Source organism: Xiphophorus hellerii, chromosome 3 (genome assembly GCF_003331165.1).
Source record: "Xiphophorus hellerii strain 12219 chromosome 3, Xiphophorus_hellerii-4.1, whole genome shotgun sequence".
NCBI lineage: Eukaryota > Metazoa > Chordata > Actinopteri > Cyprinodontiformes > Poeciliidae > Xiphophorus > Xiphophorus hellerii.
The window spans coordinates 12431943-12456833 of NC_045674.1; the positions used below are offsets into that span (position 1 = coordinate 12431943).

The 24891-nt window shown below is 37.7% G+C and overlaps 1 protein-coding gene across 1 annotated transcript; it reads left to right on the forward strand.

Annotated features, from left to right (window-relative positions):
- g6fl (g6f-like) lies at window positions 1-24065 on the forward strand. Its single transcript, XM_032558356.1, has 11 exons — window positions 1-1664; window positions 3224-3556; window positions 6444-6707; window positions 6991-7026; window positions 7303-7632; window positions 15309-15563; window positions 21095-21211; window positions 21386-21459; window positions 21715-21741; window positions 23434-23480; window positions 23748-24065. The coding sequence occupies exons 1-11, from the start codon at window positions 1586-1588 to the stop codon at window positions 23767-23769; spliced, it is 1584 nt and encodes a 527-aa protein (XP_032414247.1). The 5' UTR covers window positions 1-1585; the 3' UTR covers window positions 23770-24065.
- Window positions 24066-24891: the final 826 nt, after the last annotated feature.

Consider the following 24891-nt stretch of genomic DNA (forward strand, 5'->3'; position numbering starts at 1 on the left):
TATTGCAAATATCCTCTAAACCACACATGGTCAAAATTGTACATTCAAGCGAATTTATGCACCATTTATATTTGACACTGAAGTTATCAAATATGGAAAAGCAACTTTAATTTAAAACTGCATTAGTAACAATACAGACTTTTATCACTGTAATCATTAAAACCAGAAACTACTTCATCTCTATAAAGGTGAATAAACCAGCCAGAGTTATGATATGACATTGTTGAGTGGTAACAAAAGCTTCTGGTTTCTCTACAACCTGCTAAAAGGTATTAATACAAATATTACAGGGACAGTATGAAAGTGTTTAATCCTGTTCATATAAATCTGGGTATCTTTGAATTAGTTTTAAAGTCATAACCATTCCCCATCGAAAAAGGAGCCTTTATATGCTCCATATAAAGCTTAAAATGAGCACAATATTCATGCTGATGAGTGAAAACTTTTGAACGAATCTGCTGTATATGCAAAGTTTTTGTTTTCTCTCATATCCAAGTCTCTTAACTCCAGTTCCAAATGTGATTTTAGATAAAAGACTCTTCAGAAAGCATTTTTAATGGATGTGTCGACTCCAATAGAAATCTCGGTTACTTATTATTGTACATTCCCGACAGTCATCATTACACTCCCATCTGTATGCCATCTTTCACTGCACTGCCATCTGCACATCACTATTTTAATTGCACTACCATCTGCAGATACAGTTGTCTAATTTTTCAGATTTTTTTAAACTTTTGGATAAAATACTGTAAACTGCATTCATCAGTTGTTGCCTTTTGCATCTTTGCAACCAGTGCACCAGTTCAGATGTCCAAGAACAGGCAAAAGAACCACAAATTTGAAACTCTCTCCTAACAGTAAGGAATCATCCATGTAGACGGATCTTTAATAAATCAGATCGGAGAAATTTTGAGTTGGGGGATAAAGGTAAGAAATGAAACACCAAGAGAACTGTAGCTATCACAGTACAACCTGGTGCTGTTTTGCATTTGGAAATGATGGACGTTAGACGTTCTTCAGAATTAGCTGATGAATGATTAACGGAATATTAAGATTTTTTTAATAGTCTTCTGGGGGTCCTGACCTGCAGCCAGTTGAAAATATTTGGACTATGAACCACCAAATTTGAGTAAACTCTATCACTAAGGCCTAAAACCATCAAGGTCATGGTGCAGCTAACTAAAAAACACATCGTCAAACGCAACTATCTCCAAATCTACCACCAAATTCTTGTTTTTCCATTTGTACTATCTTTTAAATATGGCTAAATTCCATGCAGCCCATCTGTCTGTTTATAATGTTTGTATTTTTACATAACAGCAACTTTGCTTTATCAGTCTGCAACACAAAGACAAACGACAGGAGCAGCGACGCTCTTTTCCTGCTGATTATGCCAGCGTTAGATGCCCCATATCCTGTGGAGCCATAAGATTCTCTGTAAACTTGCTGCCATGTCAGTCAGGGATCCCAGTCTTACAGCAGGACCTGGAAAGATACTCTGTGTTCTGAGGGGAAACTAAGAAAGGTCACAGTTTTGGAGAAAAGCAGCTGCAGGGAGACTTTTTCTTTCTTCTTCGAATGTGTGATGGAGTCTGGGTTTTTCTGCTTTATTCTCGCGTCTTGCCTTGCAGTTTATTCTTCTTACACAGTCAGCTCACACAGAGGTACGTTTCTGAAGATTTCTCAAACTTTTAAAAAAATATTTTAAACTTGAAACGAAGTTTTACCAGAACTGGTTAAATCTAATGGGCTTGTTGTGAAGGGAGAGGTCACGTCTTTGTGCCAGCGGATCAATGTTGTAACATTTTGACGAGTTACATGAGCTCAGCTCAGAAGGGGCTCAAGGACGGCTCTTTGAATTTGTATTTCATTGGGTCCAGTTTATTGTTTAAATTCCAGATCGTCATGCTTACCGTAAAAAGGTATCATAGAAAAAGAGCAAAAATAAAGAAAAAATAATTTGAATGTTTTAATGTATTTCAATTTTATATAACTCAATGTGATGTTAATTGACAAACTGGAAGGTTCTTGGTGTAAAAATATTCGTGCAGCCAGCGTTTTATTGCCAAGCAACACATGAAAGGAAAAAGGGAGAGCGACCTTTTAAATTAATTTTGAAGTTTAATGGCGAAAATCTTGTTTTATCTTCAGCAAGTTTCTAGTTTGCACCATTTTTTTATCCTGAACATGGATTTTGTAGGACAATTTCACACAAACTTCAAAGTATCTCATAAGGATTTTAGATTAACACAATGTTAATGTTCTCAATTTTTTATTTTTTGCCAACATTACATCTGAAAAGTGTGGTGTGTATTTGGAATCAGCTTCCCCGAGTTAATACTTTCCTGATCCACCAACAGCTGCAGCTACAGCTGGAAGACTTATGGGGGTTTGTCACTTGTTGGACGTTTAGCGACTGGATTTCTTTCCCATTCTTCATTGTTAATTAGCTGAAGGTCCATCAGATTGGATGGAGAATGTTTGCAAAACAAATATTTCAATAGGATTTTGGTCTGGATTGTTGCACCATTCTAGCACACTGAGTATCATCTACCAGCGGTGGTCAATCAATTCCATCATCAGCATGTCATGTATCTCTGCAAAAATCTTTTAATAAACCATTCATTTGATTCAGGAATCCTGAATCAGAGTAATGTCTAAAACATGTTGCAGACTAATTATTGAGGAGGATTGACTTTTGACTTTGGCTCTCGTCCTGCTGGAAGAGGAAACGCCATTCCAGCTTCAAATCTTTCTTAAGGTTTTCTTCAAATATTGTTCTATTTTCATTTATCTTCACAATAACAAGTTTCGATGTTCCTGCTGAAGGAAGCATGTCCACACAACGATGCTGCCTCCACCATTGTGGTGATGTCAGAGTAATGCAGTGTTGCTTTCCTTTCACGGAGCATTTTGCATGAAAAACCTGAACTTGTATGAACAGATTATTCCAAATGAGTTGCATTAGATTGTATTTAGGAATATGGAAGTAAGGGGGGTGAAATACAAATGCAAACCAAATTTTCTACATTTTTAATAAAAAACGTCACAAAGTGCCCTTACTTCTTGACAATGTGCTACATTATAATGATCTTTCAACAAAATACAAAAGAAGGTTGTTGTTGTAATCAGACAAAAATGTGAACATTTCATGAATATGTTTAGAAAATTGTCTGTTTTGTTTGGGGTTTCCCTGTGTGAAACTTTTCCCTCTCCTCCTCAGAGTGGGATGAAGTTGTGATGGTTGAACAAAACACATCCGCCACCTTGGTCTGTACTGGTGCCAGACTCCGAGGCGACATATCCATTAACTGGAAGGTGAAGTCGGTGGACACGGATGAATGGAAACTGATTCTCTCAGCCAGCGAGAAGAAAAAGTTTTCTGGAGGTGCCTCGAAGCCATCCATGCGATTGACTGACGACGACTTTCGAAACACGGGGGATTTCTCGCTGGTTGTTTCACCCGAAGTGGCGGACGCAGGACTCTACTCGTGCCTCATCCAGAAACAGGAGAGGAAAGTGAAGGAGAGGATTTTCCTTTTGACAGTCCTCACAGGTAGAAAAACGACTCAGCTGTGAGCAAGAGAAACTGCATATTTTTCTCTAAATCACAGATCTTCTAATTTAAAAAACACATACTGGTGTTGGTCTGTGAGGGAAAGTAAAATCACTCTTCTTTGAATGAACGTACACACTTAAAATCACATATTCGGGAGGCAAAGACGAGCCTCCAACTAGGAAAACGTTTTTAGTTTTTTCCAAATATTCAAAAGCAACCATCATTTAGTGGAATGAGAATTTCAGAGAACGAGATCTTGTTTTGTTTGTACTTTTCTCTTTTAAGAAAACTGCTTATTATTATAATACATGTGTAGAACTGATTATTTACGTTTTTAAATTAGTAAGAAAGTACAAACTTATGCTTTGCTTCAAGTGCTACAATTTTCTATGTAACTACATTGTTGCAAAAGTATTGATCGCCTTTGAACATTTTCACATTTTGTCAAATTGCAGCCTCAAACTTACAGGTATTTCATGTGAAAGGCCAACACAACGTAGTTGTGCAGAGGAAGAAAAAATGATAGATGGTTTCCAAAATGTTCTCCAAATAAAAATCAGAAGAATGCAGCGTGCTTTGTGTTCAACCTCTCTGACTGAATACTTTCAAGAACCACATTTTGGTGCGATTACACCTGCAGGTTTTAGTAAATCTACAGAGCTGCATTTCTGCCTATTTTCAGAAGCAGAACAGTTTAATCTCAGTCAAATGAGACGGAGAGCACACATGAATCTTACCACAGATTCTCAAATGAATTTTGATTTGACCATTCAAAAAACACAAATTAGCTTCAGTCTAACTCTTTCTTTTACAGGTTTAGGCTTTTGTCCTACTGGAATGCATTTCCAGAAGTCTTCTCCTTTGATTGACTTTCATTTTACTCCATCCATCTTATTATTAACTCCTTCCAGCCTTTTAGAAAAAAATCAGCTTTTTAGAAAAGCTTCACTGCACCATAGTTTTTACATGTACGCGAATAGTATAGTTATAAAAAATGTCCTTTACCTCACTAGAGGCATTGAATGAATCATATTGTAGCCAAAATGTAGGAGACACAGACACACACTAACAATTTACTATAAATGTAAAAAGTGTCTTTTACCGGTTTGTTTTATTATAGTTATTTATATTCTTCTGTTTTTTCCTTTTAGTCTTTAAAATACCAAAATTTGTGCATAAATTTGTATTTGATGGCTCCATGTTTAAATATTAAATCAAATCTTCTGATTGGTTACTCAGTATTTGTGTCGCCTTGTTACACAATATTTTTTTATGCTTCCCTAAGTCATTTCTGTGTGTGGGCACACAACTTTTTATGTTTTACTTGACATTTTTTATAACAATACTATTCGCTTACATATTGAGTAAAAATATGTTGAAGTAGTGCGACTTTTAACTGAGTGCAGTTTGTTGGTACTCTTCCTCCCTCTGTGACGGCCGAAGGTTGAACTAGATTTTACTTAGGAGTATTAGAGTAAAGAAGTCTGAATACAAATGCATCCCACTTTTCTAGAGTTTTATTTGTATCTTTTTTTCCCTTAGCTTAACTACTACTACTTTATCTATCACAAAATCTTAACAAAATCCATTGTTGTTGTGGTCCTGATTTGATAAAACGTGAAACCTTCCAGAAATATAAAAACCTGGAAGGAATGGTAAGTTCTTATAGACATTATAGAGAACAACTGAGTAGCTGTAAGTTTTATTTATTGTAGTATTCCAGTTTGGGGTTTTTTTTGGTTTTTTTCTTTGATTCAGTGTTTCAGAGATGTTTGACCACAAATTCCTCCTTTTAAGATGCAGGAATGTAAATATTTTAAACCCAAAGTCAGTGAGCTGCGGAGCATGGAAATACTCTTGCAGGAATACTTTTCTCGATTGACATGAGGTTTCTTTTGGTGCTGGTGCTCATGTGCTTTTTACTCTAGTAGATTGGATCACACACACACACACACACACACCCACACACACACCCCCACACACACCCCCACACACACACACACCAACACACACCCACACACAGTTCTGATTGATCTTTAGAAACTCTGACTTTCTAAAACATCCAAACAACCAGAAATGATCAATCAATATTTCTGCACATTTCTGATGTAATGATTTCTACCACAGATATATATCACTGCAAACTTTAGTACAATTTTATAGCATATTGGGATAGTTGGGATTGGGATAATTTAATCCAATTTTACTTCTCAAAGTCTTGTAAATACAAGGTTTTTCACTATTTTTATAGCTCTTAATATTTTGGATAAATATTTGAAACTTAACTAAAGTCAATGTAAAAATAAATGATGAAGATACTTTAATGTTATTTTCTGGTATTAGAAAAAAAAAGTACCACGTCACAATAAGGCTCCTGTTATCAAAGGCTAATAAGTAGTTCATACATATATTATTATATGCAAAATATAGTATACATATAATAATATATATGCATATATATTATTATAGAAGATATTATTAATATTCATCTCTAAACACTTTATAAATTACTAACAAACTGTTTACTATGCATTTATTTTGGCTGAGAAAGAGAGCAAATCCACTGGTTTCTTACCAAATAGTGTCTGCTCACCTATATATTTTACATAGAGTTCTAATACTAAACATTTCAGATTATCATTTGTAAATGTAAATGTTTTAGCATATAGTTTCCTTCTCACTCATGATTAATGCATAATATGGAATCAGTTATTAATCATTTAGAAGGTGTTTATAGATGAATGGATAACATATCTATAAACTATTTATTAGCCATCTATAATGGGAGTCTTATTGTAAATGGTACCAAATAAATAAATAGAAGGATTAAAGGTTATCATGCTTTATTCTAATGTTAGCTTCCTGTATCCTTCCTTCTCTCCAGTTGGCTTCTTTCCCCCTCTGCCCGTCCGTCAGTACAGCACCCTGCGGCTGTTCGCCAGAGCCATTCCTGACATTTCTGTCTCCGAAATCACCTGGACGGCACCTGGCGGCTCTCCCATGAAGACAGAGAAGTGGCCAAACTCAGGCACGGTGACTAAAGTGCCGCAGGTCCAGAACGCCGACGGCGGGACTTACACCTGTACGGTTTACCCCCGGGGTAACTCCAGCGGTGCGCTGGCTGTGCGTGTGGACGTGAGAGTTGACGGTGAGCAGAAGCACTGAGGAAAATCATACGATTGTTGTTCCTTTCATTGAAGATAAACATCAAACCCAGAATCTGCAGGAGCAGAAGCATTATTTATTTAGGAATCCTGAACCTAAAGTTTTTCAAAAGTATTTACTTCAATAAAAGGGTTTCAGGATTCAAAAGCATCCTGTAGATCTACACTGGATTTCAGCTTGTTCTACTGTGAATATTAGAGCTGCTATGTTTATATATTATTCATCATTTGTTCCTCTCCTTTCCTTTATTGCTCTTCCCTCCGCAGCCAACAATGTGGCCTCATTCACCAATATTTCACACCGTAAGTAACTCCAACAGAAGCAGGCTGAAAGTCCTGAGTCAGCTGCCTGCTAATCAGGTGGAGCTGAAGGTCAGAGGTGACTCTCAGCCTATAAAAACTTAATCCTAATTGCTGGAGAATTTTTCTTTCCCCATCATTTCATTACTCGTTGGCTATTCTGTTTATTCCCAGTCTTAACCTCTCTCCCTGTTATCATCTTTTTCCTCAGAATTGCTAATCAGCGCGTCTTTGTGTGCTGTAATGTTCTCACCTCTGCTTCCACTCCTTTACCTGCAGGAAATGAGATCTTCACTGCCACTCAGGCTCAAAAATCCTTCCTCCTGGTCTGTCCCAGCAGCCAGGGTGACTATGTTCGGCTTCACTGGCTTTTCCCAGACACCAAAAATTACAGCAAGATTAAGCTAGTGTACCACTACGACCGCTGGAGGGGTTTCACCTCCAAGCACAGCAGCAAGCTCCAGCTAGCCGGACCGCCGTACAACCCACAGGCTGGGAGCTTCTCCTTCCTACTCACCCCTGATTTGAAAGATGGAGGCCTCTACGTTTGCGAAGTGTCTCTCAATGACGTTGTCTTCAGCCAGAGGACAAGACTCAGCGTTCTGAAAGGTAAGGAAGAGAGTGGTTGGAAACTGTTGCGCAAGGGGCGTGGCCACAGAGGTGGCTGAAATCTGATTGGACACCCTGCCTGGCCCCGCCCACCAGAGCTGTCAATCAGTTTGTTCATAGCATATTGTACATAGATTTGCCTTTTGTCCACACTCCATGTAAGTAGATGACAGAAATGCTCCGTTTGTTGTTTTACAACTGTCATTAATAATTATTGTTGTTGATCGTTTCAATTTTATTTTATAAAAGTAGAACTCAATTCATATTTACTTGTAAATACATGAGATTTTTGCCAAATGGCTAAAGTCTAATCTTCAGGTTGATGCATATGATGTTTAATAATAATTTTAAAAAAGCACCTCAGATTACTGCACTAAAAAACTCTTCATAAAGGAGAAAAGGAAGCAACTAAACAACTGTTTGCAATTTGTAGTTTATAGTTTTCATTTTAAGTTGATAATTAAGTTGAATAGAGTCAGCATAATGGCACTAAAAATGAAGTTGTGTACTGTTAAGCCATGCTAAGCTAAACAGGAACAATTAGTCTATGCCCTACATGCCAAACAAATCCATGTGTATGTTTGGTAAACAGTTTTGTTATTCAAATCTCGGCCTACTGTTCATTGTAATCTAAGGCTGCAGTGCATTTAGATGAAATTGCAATGTTAGGGCGTGCCGTGGTGGCGTAGTGGTTAGCGCAACCCATGTTTGGAGGTCTTGAGTCCTCGACACGGCTGTCGCGGGTTCGACTCCTGGACCTGACGATATTTGCCGCATGTCTTTCCCCCTCTCCTACGCTCTTTCCTGTCAACCTACTTTCATATAAGGGACACTAGAGCCCACGAGGGGAGAAAAAAAATAGCAATTTTAGTGTGCCACTCTTCTAGTTTGTGTCTCTGCCTGGAACCCATATGACAAAACATCTATAGCCTGTAACACACTATGTGTGGTGGAAAGCTGACACGGCACATTACCTTGAAAACATGGTGATGGCTGTATCATGCTGTGGAGTCACTTTTCATCAGCAGGAACATGGAAACTTGTGATTTGTTATCTGCTGTAGAACTTTATTTGTATTCCTCCAAAAGTTCTGACTTCATCTGCTTCAAAAAAACAAGCACTAAGTTGAATTTTAAGCTTTTTAAAATATTACTGACATGATCATTTTGGGGTCTGATTGGTTTCTTAAAATTATTTTTAGAAGAAAAAGTGATGCATCAACATCAACAAACTTCTTTCATTGCAAGTAAGAACATATAGAACCGTGTCATCCATTCATTCATTCGCTTCAGTGCACATTATTTAAAAACAATCATCCACAGCCCACCAGTAAAAACAATAAGTAACTTACACAACCTGCTCCTTCCTTAACTATAAAAATAACAACATGCATCGAGCCATCTCTGCTCAAACATTTCTTCACAAATTATACCCAAAATCAGCTGCAAGCAGCCTCATCAACCGAGTAATATTATTCAATTAGTTCATAAAGTCTGATCATTTGTTCTCATGGCATTTGTTCAATTACATCACTGTTCAAGTCATTACCCACATCATTTTATTCTTCTTTTCTATTACCAGACAAACAGCCATGCTTTAATGTAATTTGTGCACTTTAAATCAATTTCTCTCGCATGATTCTTGCCATCAATTTGTATCTTAGATGAAGAAATAAACAAAGAATAAATCCTGCAACCTTTGTGGAAACTAATTTCCAGTCTAATAATATATAGATGTAAAATAAAGAATATCATAAAAATATATATATTTTTTTAATCATATTACAAATTACTGGTGTGTGGGGCTGTTGTAAACGAATATTTTAGTAATTGAGTAATCTATCAATTATTCTTATGATTAATCGAGTAATCGGATAAAAAAAAAGATTAAATAAAACACTGGTAAATTTAACATAAGAGCAGAGTTACTATTACCAACATCAGTCCAATTTTTCACATTTGAGCTTCCCTAACAATAACTTTTCTGTAGTTTAGAAAATTAACCTGTAGCAATAATAGCTCACTTTCCAAGTTAACCTGAAGAAAAGTTATACGAAAATCTGAAATTATATTCAGTGTAATAATAAAGAGGCGGGCTCACAAATACGCTTATAAAAATGTCTATAGTTCAGCTTTTCGTTCATGTATTCATCTTCAGTCAATTTAACAGATGAACTCTCACCTTGCCCAGATATTTATAGCTTTTGTATTCATGTTAGCGACGGGATTTCACACCTTCGTTCGTCACACAGAAACTCATCTACCAGCTACGTGCCGCCACGACGAGCTCCGCCACCCATTTGTTGAGACCGGGATGATATTTAATAAATTTTCGTCCGTAAAGCTACACTTACGTTAATTATCTAATGCGCAGCCGCCCGCAGTGTTCAGTTTAGCCGCTCACCTGTATAAATACACCTGCAGCGCTCTTCCCCGTCAACAACTCAGGCGGAAGTGAGAGCGTTGTGCAACGCCAGTAATAACCCGGCCGGAACACGGTAACATAAATTAACGAATCTTCGAGGCAGATAAATTTTTCTCGAGGAATTTTAATAATCGAGGTACTCGAATCACTCGAGGAATCGTTTCAGCCCTGCTGGTGAGTTTATGCAAAAATATTTCTCATTTCTTAATCACAATTTATTTTTCCAAATTTCTAAATACTCATGTACAGAATAACTGGGGAAGAATGCAAAAATATTTAAATCTCAAAAACACTATATGCTGTATTTATACCTGGACCACTTTCTTACAGTTATTTCATTTATATCACTTATGACGTCCTTAAGTAATCATCTGACGAAAAACACAGTACAAATGCATGATATTTATAAAGTGTAGGTATGACATAAATGCAAAATATAATGTAATATAATATAATATAACATAACGCAACATAATATAATATAATATAATATAATATACTAGATAAAATCTGTGTTGCACTCCATTTGTAGCCATTGTTCTTAAATATTCCTTTGCTCTTTAATTAAATATCCTCAAATTAGTTATTTTTCTAATTCATCAGTGCTTCATTCATACTTCTTTTCTAGGGCAAAAATTATTTGCACCATCTCTGAACAAACAAAAAACATTCTGAAAATCTTTCTTATCATAGGAGGAAGAAAGGCTGAATGTGCTCAAGGTTTTTGAATGAAAGTTTCATGATGAGTAAATTGGTGTCATATATTTTCATCCAGGACTTCTCAACAAAACTTCACCCTGCGAGATTAGTGAAGAATTTAAAGTTTTACAGATCAAACCAAGATCTTTTTATTTTTTAAGTTTTACTTTTGTTGTTTTGTTGGTCTGAGTCAACCAAAAAGTGAGTGATAAATATAAAAGAATGAAAACATTAGTTTTGTGAAACAATGATAACTCTTTGCCTCAGGGGACGCTAAATTATAAAATAATGGTGTCAGAAGAAGTTGATGACGGTTTACAAACTCAAGCTCATGAAGCATAAAGCAAGAACTTCTGCAGGTTGCCACATCATTAGTCACAGAAACGGTAAAATCTTCTGTAGTTTCTACATAAATGTAAAACACAATGCTTTACGGCGGTTGTGGAAATATTCAAGGAAACAAAGGAAACTGGGACCACAGTGAGTTTTCAACAAGAATCTGCTGTCTCTAAAAGCTCTTTCTCATCTCATTGTTCCTTTAAAAATGTGACTGGCAAGCCATAAATTATGAAGAAAGTCTTTGTCAGCAGTTGGAGGAACAATAGAACAATGGCAGCAAAGATCTCGTGGGATGTAGTTTAAATTTTATTCAGATCAGTCTTTTATATGGTAAAGCATCTCACCTCCTTAAGCTGGCCTCATTCGACAGAGTATGTTTGATAATTACATGGCAAATACAGATTCAGTGATTTATACAGGTCAGTTCTCCTTGATTCTGATGTAAAGTTATAGTTATATTTGTAACAGCTATATTATTCATGAAAGATATTTATGCATGCAGCCCCATTGATATTTATTTATTATTTGATATTTACAACTAGGCCTGTCGCGATAAACGATAAATCGATTAATCGTACGATAAATTAAAACTATCGACGTCATTTCAATTATGGGCATTATCGTCTCTTCCGGCCTTTTTCTCTTTCTGTTGATGACACCGAATGAAAAAAGGCTCAACTCCGGTGCTCTCCACTGACTCCCCCTTCCTCATTTTACTTAGTGTAAAGTCCAGCACGCACGACAGGATCTATTGTCGGCCCATTTTCAAAACCTGACAGACCGCACATTAGCCGACAGAAATCCTAGGTATAACGGTTCGATCGGATTCGTTCCTGCCGTGTGGTGTCCAACAATGGGCACAAAATAATGGCTACAAGTCCAGTTAACTAATTTAAAAACCAGGCATTAATCAATGCTTTACTACAATCTACCTGCAATGCATGTGGCTAGTGTCAGCGTAAAGTCCTGACTGAATGAAAATCATTATAACCTATTTACGTCTTGTCATTTCTATATTCTTTGCATGTTGAATAAACATTAATGTTGTTTCCACGTATCATCTCCAATGTTCGCTGGACTTCGGGTTGCGCCGTGTCAGCTGTTTGGGATTCCCCTCCGTAATTTCCCCTCACAAAGCGCGGAGGAGAATCCGCGCTTTCTGATTGGCTGCCTGTCACATTCAACAGGCTGCGTTAAGATCCCAGTCGGGGAAAACCCCTGATTTAGATCGGAGCAGCAACGACGATCTACCGTAACACACCACACAATCTTAGAAAGATCAACGTTTTAAGATTGTTTTAAGGGGAAAAATAGGAGCAAAAAATCATGTAGTGTGAATTATTGCATCAGGTAGTCGATGTGCCCATCTTCTCTATTTAAATCTAATTATTACTGAAGGGCAACATAATATACAGACTTCATAATCTGCACTCTTTTGGTTGAATGCAGTATTTATTTACACTTTGGCTTTATGTTTAGTTTTTATCAAGTACATTTTTTGTTAATGGAGACTGAGAATCCATTTTATTTTTGGTTGTTTTGTTTATTTTGTTTATCAGTTCCAGTGTTAAGTGTTCTTTTGAAAATACAGTGTATCTATCTTTGGCAGGAAATCACATGCATTATTACGTCATTTCCATTAAATCAGTGTAAAAAGGTCTTCAGACAATATTATCGTTTATCGCAATAATTTTTTGAGACAATTAATCGCTCAGCAAAATTTGCTATCGTGACAGGCCTATTTACAACCTTTTGGCTGGATATTTGACCATTCCTCTTTGCAGAATTGGTTGGTTTCCTGTCATTTAAGCAACATTTTCAAATCTTATCCGATGCACAAGTATCACTGGCAGTGAAACAGCTTCACAGCATGATACTACCACCACCTAGCTAGACAATTGATGCATTGTTTTTAGTTTTGAAAACCTCACCTTGATCTCTCCAATCTCCAAACTCATCTGAATATAAAACCTTTATACAAAAATCCTCAATCTTGATTATTTCATCCACAATTAGAACTTCAAGCAGCAAAACAATGCAGCAGTTTGATACTACAAGAAGAATGCTTCATAGTGCTTTTGACAGAATCACGTATTATTTTAAGCCAAATGATATAGTTAATCTTATTTTACCCTATAATGTTTCTCTAGAACACATTTTGCTTGTTTAGGTGCTGAAAATTTAAGTTGTGCTTGAAGGTGTCAATTCAGTTCATGTTATTTAAACGATTTATCTGTTACTTTGGGCTTTGTGCAATGCATGAGTACCATGACAGTGAAACTAATCCATAGCAAAATGCTACGTCCACCATGCTGGACATTATTCAGGTTTGAAAGCCTCATCTCGACTCTCCCAAACATTAATTTTTTGTGGATAAATGGTTCAATCTTTGACTTCCCTGAACATAAAGCTTTTATTTGGAAGGCCTTTTCTTGAGGGAACTACAAACGTCAGATGACTTTGACTTTGCTCATATTGAAGCAGAAACTTTGCTATTTGTTGGTTGCACCCTCTCAGTATGTTGCGATCTAAAAGCAGCCTCCTTGTGGGGAATCAAAGCAGCTTAAGGTGTTTCTGGTTTACCCTTTAATATCTTGGCACCAGTTTCTTTACTTTTGAGTGACTGGTTGGGTCAGATGACAAAAACTGGGTATGTCTGGATTCTACAGCAAGAAAAGATCAATATCACTCACCACAGCTGGTTCTGGCCTGGAGTAAGTGCTTAAAAAACTTACCTACCAGGCCTTAATGACAAGAACAATGCTTGGAGGACTCAAACCAAAGAACACGGTGTCAACTGTCAAGCATGGAGGTGGCAGAATCATGCTGTGTAGCTGTTTATCTTCTATTGGTATTGTACAAACCTGGTGGGCTATGCTTAAAAGCAATGTCCAGCCTGGGTTATGCAAGCAGCTTGGTGATGGTTATAAAAACGGTCTGCATTCAACTTACTGAGGATAAATGATCCATGAACTCAAATCTTTTTAATCCCACTGGAATTGTTGATTTGCATCTTTAAAGGTCCCAAATTAATGTGACCTTCATCTCCACTGATCAGATTATGTAAGCACCTGTATTTATCCACTCTGTGACTTTCTGCAAGAACGTGACAGCAGAAATGTTAAGCTATTCAGCAAGGCTGAAGAATGTGCAGAGCTGTTAACCACCGAGGTAATATGTGTCAGTGTTTAGAGAGACAAGCCTCTAGCACCTGTCTCCTGAGGTGTTTCAGCAATCATGTGCCCCTGCTGAAGAGTCATTGAGTGAGACATTAAATTTGTACTGGTTTCAGCTCTTTATTCACTGACTCCAAATGAGGAAAACAAATAAAGAAGGAGTTTCCTGGAGCCATTAGCAGAGTGTCGCATTATTAAATGAAAACATTAACTATATTGCTCCTGAAAGAGAAATGTGCTTAATTTATAAACGTAAAGACCAAGAAAAATTCTGCTAAGCACCTGTTGATTTTTTACGAGAGTGCCTAAGGGAATTTTTCCCCTTTTCTTTGCAGGAGCACCCACACATGCACAAATCCAACATGCACTCCTACTCTTACAACAGCCTGTCATGCTGGCCTTGGAAGGCTTTACTAATCACAGTCCCACCGGCATCCATCACAGCTGCCCAGACATGACCGGTCGATCCGTCACTGTCACTGTCACCCCGCTTCACAAATCTGCATCCGTTGCACCACGTTCACACCTCCACCCACTCCCCAATCATGTGAGGCATATATTTTTACCCCTCCGTCGTTAGAAGTATCATTATGTGTGATTATACCTGCTGCCCTCCCACCGAGGCTGTGGGTGGCCCACGCTGATCACACTAATCAAGGCTGAAGTGTGTGTTTTTTAGGCTTGTGTGTGTGAGGTGGGGATCTGCGGGGCTTGATTACGCCCAGATGGATTCTCATTACAGTTTGATGAGACACCAAGCATCAGTCACAGTCAACCAATGCATTAGCAGTAAATCACTTTAATGAATATATATTATTTTGACCCTTCTCTGAATTGTTCTATGTTTTTCATATCACGATCCCCCTTTGATCATCACTCTCTCTCTGTCCGTCCTTGCCCTTTTAAATATTCAGACAGAAACATTTTAACTCTTTCTCATTTCTCTTCCTTCCAGACAGTTTTTTTTCCCCACCAATTCATCCTTCTTTCTGGTTTCTCTTTCCTTTGCCATCTCCTCTCATTCTTCTCTCTCTCCAGTGAAAACCAGCCATTATCCCTCGAAGCTGAATCTTCTGTGCCTGTACTCAGAGCGCGCCAACGTTCAGGGCGCGGTGTGGCAACATGACAATAAAAGTCGGCGGCTGCAGATGTCAAGCAGCGGTCCTGGCAGCATCAGCACCACCCTGCCACTGCCCATCACCCCTGTTGTAGCAGGGAATTACACCTGCACCCTGCAGCTGAAAAACGGCCAGAGCATCCAGGCAGTTCAAGCTGTCACAGCGCCCCCAACAGGTGAGATGAGAGCGCATGCTTTGCAAGTTATTTTTTCAGCTTTCTGATGTAGTATTTTTCTCAGATCAAGGGTATTATATCAGTATCACAGAGTTCTGGTGGACCTCCTGTCAGGTCTGCAGAGATAATGAACCATGAGTGTGGAAAATTCTAGGATATGTGCTTCATGAAGCGTTCTGCTGTGGATTAAAGACAACCTCAGGTCAGTTCATCCTCCAGAAATCCTGCTGTTTGAAAAGCAGAATGCCTCTGACAGATACCATATGTTAAACTTTTTAAATTTACCTCACAGGGTCAAAGGGGATAAAGCTGTTTTTTGGAGCATAACGTTGGTTGGATATGCAGCAGACTAACCATTTAAAGCCTCGTACGTTCAGATTTTTAAAAATATATTTTTTACTAGATGTTTTAATAAAACAAAATAAGTTTTTGGAAACTTTGTTGGGGTTTTGTATGTATTATAAAGGGATTAATGCGCTTAGAAAGAAAGAGGAGGTAATTTTTTTTTCCTGCAAAATAACTTATTAAATAATTATTTTAGAAAATGATGACGTTCAGTAAAACTTTTGCCATTTTTGAGACTAAATTATATATTTTTTCTATTCATCCCTCTTGCAGATTTTTTGTTTTTTAGTTGGTCACACTTAAATGTCATGTCAGAGATCATAAAACATATTTTAATTTTATACTGATATAACCTGAGTAAACTGAGCTGTTTTTAAACTGTGATTTAATTTATCGCATTATTTAACCGAATCATTGACTGCGCCCCCTTGGAGGGAGCAACTCCCACTGAGTGCTTGTTGTAACTGACACTGATTTTATTTTTACACTAAAGGAGGAATTTTGTCCCATTTGTCTTTGTCAAATTGTTTTAATTCAGACACATTTTTAACACAAGCAGCCTCTTTAAAGTCATGCAACAGCATCTCAACTAGATTACGTGTGGACTTTGACTAGGTCACTCCGAGACACTGATTTTAGTTTAGTGTTTTTGTGTTTCTGTTTAGCTACTCAGTCCCACTGGTTTGCTTTAGATCATTGTCCTGCTGTAGAATCCAGGTACGCTTGAATTTAAACTTAAAACTGAAGGTCAGGTTTTCTTCTGCAGGATTTTATACTTTCATCATTTATGGAAAACTCAGTTGATAAGCAGCTCATCACTCTACCACCACCACTATTGACTGCTGCTTTTCTGAAAGACTGAGTTGGATTTTCTATCACATGCATGGCTTTCACTTTTTTTTTTTCACAAAATTTTGTTTTGGTATTTTGAAGATTTTATTTGTACTTTTTTGCAAAATGAGAAGAGTTTCTTAATTTTCTTTTTGAACAGCTGTGGTTTTTGCCTTGGAGCTCTCGCATAAAGTTAGTTTAAATAGTTGTTGCTCAGGCAAAAACAGTTAAGGTCTCTATCTTATTGATCACAGACCTTAACTGAGGCGCATACTGCTTTAGATACTGTTTTGGGTTCTTTTGTCAAATCCTGGATGAGTTGTTGATGAGTTCTTGGAATCATTTGGGAAGGTCAGCCACTCCTGGGAATATTCACCCTCGTTCCAGGTGTTCTCTGTTTGTGAGTAATGATTCTCTCTGTGGTTCACAAGACTTTGTAGCCCTTTCCAGTCTTGCAGATTTAAACAACTTGAAAAATGAACCTCTTTAAAGAGCTAAAAGCTTTTTGGGATCATTTAGCCTACTTCATGTTGTCAAATGGGTTCCCTTCACAGGAGTTTTTTTTTTTTACATTACATTTTACATTTTTACATTTTTTCACACCAAAAACTGCATTTAAAAAATATTCTGGTTATCTTTGTCTCTATGATAATATCAGAACATTAAAATGTGACAAACAAGCAAAAAGAGAAAAAATCTCAATACAGGAACTTTTAAAGAAAAGTCCTAAACTTGTCTCAGTCTCATAAATTCTCATATCCAAAATAATATTATTGACTTGCATGGTTAAGTCATCCCACATGATTTCCTAATACTTTGTAAAATTCTGTGTGCAGATTCTTCTTTTATAAAACATAGAAGATATGAGTTTTGTTTTTTTTTCATTACCCTTACCCGGTTAATATGTGACTATAATAAGACAGGACCTTGGGACATATCTCCTCACAAAATCTAAATTATTCAGGCTTATTGTATTGCTTGGCTGTGGGGAAGCACAGGAGGACGTGACAGTTAAATGGATCCCTTAGCACAGACTATTTACCTCTCTATATTCCTCTACATCACTTAGGCTAAGAGACTCGGATCTGATTATGACTCCCACTAATGGTAAAGCTATAACAAGACATTATAAAATGTATATTTCCTATAGGTGCAATTATTCTGAAGTAGAAGTGAGTTACATTTCAGGTTTGTGTCATGGGAAATTTCAACTGAGCAGACAAGAAAGTTCAAATAAGCTGAGTGCTGTTTGACCTACATAACACTGTGTAAACTGTCAGGTTGCACAAAAACTGCAAAAGTGCAAGGTGGCATAAAAATCCGAGGGTGATAATGAATAATGTAACAATAAGTGGTGACATTTACTGGTATATAAATAGAATTTCTAGAAGGAAAAAAAAATCACACAGCTGTTTGGTGGGAGACATTTTTTATCACTGCATCCAAAATCTTTGGTGTCTTTTGGGGTTTTATGTTGCCTAACAAAGTCAGGGACTTTTCTGGGTTGTCCACTATTTTCAGTAATATTTTTCCCTGTTAATTTATTCCTTTGACTTTAGTCGATAAAACACATTGAATAAAAACATGGAAAAGCTCAAAAGGGTATGAATATTCTTGCAAGGCGCTGTATTTATTTGTTTGGGAACATCTAATGCACAAAACCTAAAATAAAGTGTGAATTCAGAACATTCAAAAAACAGCACCGAATAATAGAGAATTTCTTTTACCGATGGAAAACAAAATTGAAGCAATCATTGTGCTCTGCAGCACGCAAAATACATCAAAAGTGAGGGATTTTCTTCCATATCCTCAATTTACTCATCCTTTGCGAAGCATTCAAGCAGTTCTTTGGTCTGCATCCTCTGCGCCACTCCACTCTACAATTACAGTGATATAAATCACACCCCACCTCATTTGAGATGAAACAGGCGAGGAGGAAAGAAAAATGCCAATCGCAGAGACGGCAGGATAGAAAGAGGAGCCATGGAGGAGACTTGAGAAACGTACCGAGATAGGCCTCACTTCACTGCGCTCCATTAACATAATGCATGCATTAAGGCTGGCCTGGGGAGCCGTGCTGGGCAGTCCTGGGGTCAGCTATCAGTACAGTATTCCATTAGCAACCTCTGCACATATTCTCCAATCAATTACACCTCATGCAGCACATAATTGATGGATCATTCTAAAGCCCGTGAAAAGGTGTGACACAGAGGTTGAGGTGAGACTCAGGGGTCAGTTTGTTATTCAAACATAAATAATGACAAATTGATGCGTGAGTGAACTTTATCTGCAGTGCCTTGAAAAAAGTGTTCACACCCCACAAATGTTTTGACATTTTTGTGTCCAAAAAAATGTCACTACTTAGATTTCACAAAGTTAATCAAGACTTCTGGAACAATGCACTGAAAAAAGAAAGCAGGTGATCCAACTTCACTTAATAAATTAAGCTATTAAGTTCATTAAGTTGCCATGTTAAACAAATATAAATACAGTAAGTTTGGCAAGCTTAATTTGATTATGTGTAATAAATAAACTTTTTTTTTTAAGTTGGAGCTCCATTATCTCTGTTTGAGTGTGGTTGAGATTTACCCTCTTCCTGTTAGATGGGCACGTCGGGGTAAAACGAAAGGCAGATGAAGTGATGCACTCATAGTCTACAAGCTTTGGGAGTTGGTCAAATCCAAGTTCATCACGGTAATGTCCTCATAGAAGGAGATCCGCTGAAGGATCCGGTTATTCAAACAGTGAATTTCCTTCTAGTTGATGTCATGGGCTTTTACAAATTCTCCAAGATGACAATGTCAGGATTCATTTCACTCAAATTGTGAAGGAAAGTCTCAGGGAACATGAGATATCTTTTCACACATGGACTAGCTGCCACGGTCTGGCCCTAAACCCAATTGACAACATTTGGGATGTGCTGGAGAAGGCTTTGCAGAGCGTTCAAACTCTTCTATCATCTGTACAAGATCTTGGCAAAGAACTAACTCAGCTCTGAATGAATATAAATATTTTAACACGTCAGAAGCTTTCCAAAATAATGCTGCAGAGACTGAACACCGCAATTAAAGCTAGAGATATTCCAACAAAATATGAGTGTGATTTTTATCTGTTTGTTTCACCCCCAAAAAAAAGAAATACATTTTGACATTTTTCACATGTACAAATCTAAAATTTGGTCTGGAGTGTCTGGAGCCCCCAATACTCTGATTGCCTTTAAATCACAGTATTGGTTTAATTGCTAAGTCCATCTGAGACTATTTTGCAAATAAGAAGAGCCCTGCAGAAAATCCCTCATCTATGGTCCACTTTATGTTGTTCTATCACATAAAATCCCAATAAAGCACATTAAAGTTAGTGATTAAAACAGCTCGAGGCGCGTGAATACTTTTTAAGCCACTGCAAAGGGCGCAGTGAGAAAACGACTTGCTCAAAAGCAATTTAGCATTTATTATACGTCCTTTCAGAACGGCTGGCGGATATCTAATTGGTTTGTACTCCATGAACGCTGAGCAGACAGCTGCAGAACAATTCGGCTTCCCTGTGGCTCTGTTTTGCAACACTGATGTCATCCTCAATATGCAAACAGGTTTCTTCACAAACCTGCACTCTTCCCATGAAATTTGAATTGTACAACAGTAAGATAATAGTGTGCTTATGTAACGTGTGCGGTGATCACTCTCTACCTCACCTGTTTTTCAAAGCTGCATTGATGGGCCTGGCTGTTTGTTTTGTTTGTTTGCCTGGAGGCAACAGCTCGATGCAGAAATCAAGTGGGAGGAAATGAAAAAAAAGAAAAAGACAGAAGGAAATATTTGGATTTTTATCATGTTTATGTTTTGTAAATAGGATATGGAGTAATTAGCGGCAGTAAACTCCACTCTGTATGGAAGTGGAGTAAGCATCCGTTGACACCTGGTCTCCGAGACGCCTCCGCACTCCGTCCTTTCGTGTGAGTTTTAAATTGTCAGGCTTTGTGGTCCAGACTGGATGCGTGTCAGATCGATGTCTGCAAAGGATTTCCACAGGCTACTCTCTCTGCCTAAGAACGCCTCAGATTTCCTCGCCATCTTCCACAGCAATCATTGTCTCTGACTGACAGCAGCATGATGCAAATGCATGAAACATGTTCGCAGTGGAATCGCAACTGTAAAGTGTTCACATAACAAATTTGAAAAAAAATAAAATAAAAATGGTTGCCCCCTCTTGACCCGCACAGCAGAGTGGAAAGCAAACACAGATAAGTTTGAGGGCATTCAGTCACTCTTCTGAGAGTTTAACATTAGCGTCGCTCTGAGACGTTCATGTTTTTGTCCTTTTCTCCTCCTCTACCCCCCTCTGCCCCTCTGTTGCAGAGAGTGTCACCCCCTCCTTCCTGCACCCTTCTCTCTCTGCTTTATTACTCCTGGTGCCCCTGGTTTCAGCAGCTGTCGGCGTGTTGCTATGGAGACAGAAACACATTTCTGATCGCGGTGAGTCTTCCGGCGATTTATTTCTTGACAGCTTCTCCGTTGCTCCGTCCATCTCCGGGCCCCCTGTCGGCCCCTGCGTCTGAGTGATGCGGGCCGTGACATCCTCTGGGCTTGTTGTAATGAATGTGCCCCCACTTCATGAGAGTGCGTTCTGTCGCTTCTCTCTGCTCTCAGGTATTGAGCAGTCACTGTCTGTCCAGTCTGGTGAATCGGAGAACATCTATGAGAATCCAGAGGATATCAGACAGGTGATGAATTCAGACATTTTCAAGAACTAAACGCCCTCTGATGAATTTTGCTTCTTATATTCTGTTCTTTCCCCACTGGTGTTTAGTTCTCTTTTCCCTCCCTTTTGTCTCTCACTCTCTCTTTCTTTCTTTTTGCCGTCTTCTCTCTGAAGTGCAATTTTTATCCTTTGCTTTCCTCCTCTTTTCCCATTTCCCCTCTTTTTTCGTTGCTTGCTGTTCATTAAACCTGTTTTCTGCTCTCCTCCTTCCCAACAGGCTCCTCCCCAGGGTTCAGTCTACATGGTAAGTTGTTTAGTCGTCCCCAACACACACAAGCACAGTGCAACATCTCAATACTGTAAATTAGAAAAGCATTGACAAGTTAGTTTACTTCAGCAATTCAATTCAAATAGATCTATTACATGCAAGAAACCCCACATTCAACACCAGAATAAAACATATGACCAAGTAAAAAGTTCAGAAATACTGTAATGGCTAACACATTCATGGGTGAAGAAAAAAAAGAAAAAAAAATCATAATTTGGCTGCTCATAAGGTGTTGTATCCAAGCATATTTCGGAAAACTGAGTGAAAGGTAAAAATGCAATCGGAAAAAGTGTACACTAGCAACAAGGGTAATCTGGACAGAACACTTTCATTCTGTTGGCTGGAACGGCTGTCAGGCGACAGTACTTTTTTGTTTTGAGAGAGAGCAGAAAAGAGTTTGAGAGAGAGCAAACCACAGCGTGAACACAGAGGTTTGACAGAGCACAAAGAATATTTGAAAGGGAGCAGAAGTTTTGAGTGCAAGTATTACAAGTTTTGAAAACAAAGAGATGAAATCCTGCTTTCAAACTGAAAATGTGTGCTCTTGATTTATGGCAGAAAATTTCCCCCATAGTAAACCAGCCATGTGTTGGACAAGGAAAATTACTAAAAGTTACAGGACACCGGCCACCAAGGCCTGGAAGAGCCCGAGTTGGGGGTTGTCAAGAGGAAGACACCAGATCCAAGAATGTAGACATGCTAATGCAGCTATTAAAGCACCCTGGACTTCCTACACACCTCAGCAGAACCACAGGTTGATCACCTCCATGGCATGCTGCATTGGTGCAGTAATTCATATAAAGAAAACTGAATTTAATTGAATTCAAAAAAAGAGTCCAGACCAAGTATTGAGTGAATATTCCTGTAAAGTATATGGACATATTTTACATACAATCCTTGGAAATCAAGAAATTAGATAAAAGCTTGAAATATTTTTCTCTGTCTGTTGCGAAACCATATAATATACAGTATAAATCATACCATTTGAATTGAAATACTGGAATTAATTAATATACAGTATTTCCCTTGCTTTCCTTCCACTAAACTTTCCAGTAATATGTTGATGGCACATTTTGTGAACTACCAGCTTCTTTAACAGTGAACTTTTGTGATATAATATTTACATCATGACTGTTTGTTGGAGATGTTTGTGTAAGACAATAACATAACCTTTCTGAATTAAAAAAATATATATTTCTAATTAATTTTATGAAACATTCCAATTTCTTCAGAAATGTAATTTTTGTGGTTTTAATTAGCTGTAAGCCATGTGGATCAAAATGGCCAGAAATAAATACTTGAACTATGTCACTCTTTATGTAACATGAATTACTCTGTTGAAATTACTTAAACAAATTGACCTTTTGAAGAGAATTCATTATACTGAGCAGCACCTGGAAGTGTGAGTAGTTGTATTACATGCATAAAAAAGTCCCTGACACTCTTCCTGTTTCACCCTCTCTAAGCTGTCTGCAGATACGTCTTCCTTCACACTTGGAGTCCTCCAATCTGTCAGGACTCTTTCATATAAACCCATCACCTTTCAGCAGCCTCCTTACATTAGTAGCTTTAAGAAATCAATCTCATTACACACTGGAGGGACATGAATCTGGCCTCAGAATGTGTCTTTGTCCCCATGTCACTCCTTTCTCTTTTTCTTTGTGCAAGGATTTGAAGCCAAGAGGAGACAATGACATCTATAAGGAACTGGAGCGGTGAGCGAAAAATTCTTGCATCACCTGTGTGCGGAGTTGTTTGTGGACCGCTCGTCACACTCACCAATCAGACCGGCCTGAACATCACTCTGACACTGTGGCATAATATCACGCCATGTGCTGACAGGCAGCGCTCCTTCGCCTGTGTGTTGTTGTTGCGTGGGCTGCTTGTGTTTGTGTTTAAAGGGGAAGAATGAAAGAGATTGGAGGACTGGGTTTTTTTTTTCTTTTTTTTTGAGCGAGTTTGTCTTTGTTCTCTGTTTTCAGATACGAGCAGTGTCAGGGCTGATCACCTACCCACATCTCATCCCCATCCAGCTGTCACATCCTCTCTCTTCACAGCTGCAGCAAAAGGCCTTTTATAAACAGGAGTAACTACTCAATGTCAGAGTTGGGGACTTAAAGAAAACTTTTGAGCTTCACAGAAATGCTATTTAGGTTTTCCTTTACAAGCTATCGCTCTTTAGAAGTTATAGGAGCTCACAAACCTCTCCAGAATGGATGGTGGTTAATATTGCATTGTAAAATCTAACGTATTGTTTGCAGTGAAAAGGGTACAAATAAAAATAATACTTTGTTATGTGTTATCAGTATGCGATGTGGATCTCTGTCTTAGTTTATTTGATTTGCACGAGTATAAAATGAATCTTTATGATTGTCTTTCTGAGTGAAATGAAACAATTGCTTAAAAATACAGCTGTCCTAATTTAATTAGGAAATATTGTGATGTTTGATAATTTAATTACTTTGTTGTTCATCTAATTTTTATGGTGCAAACTTTTAATTTTACACTTATAATTATTACTGTCTGTTTTAGCAAAAGTTTTCAACATTTCAACAATTATTGCGGCTTAACTAATTAATCCTCAAATGTATTTACAAATATTTATGCAAAAATAAATTTACCGTGTTTTTGCTGCCAATCAACAAGATTTTGTTCATTAGAACATAGCTCATTCAGCAGATATTTATTTAGATATTTAGCATTGATACTAGCTAAATTAGGCATCACTGGTCCCAACTCCAGCCACTAGATGGCGGTCAAGTGCTTTCAAAACAAATTTTTGATAAGTATTGAAAACGCATCATTAGCCATCTGTGGCTGTGTTGTGGATTCAGGCCGATTTATGACATAAGTTTATAGGGTTAAAGATAGTAAATAATACAGTTACCAACTTTTTTGCATGAATAACGATTTCTTCTAGTGTATTAAAATAGGAATAAAACTAAAACTGGCCACAATTTACTTGTAAAGTTCCCCAATGATATTTAAATATCTTTAAATTAAAAAAAAATGTCAAGCACTTTCAGAAAAGTTTTAACTCTTTTTTGGCAGATTACACATGCAGGGTGTTAGTTTGTGCTTCCAAACTAACACTCTTTAAATATTTTAAAGTAATGTTTATCCATC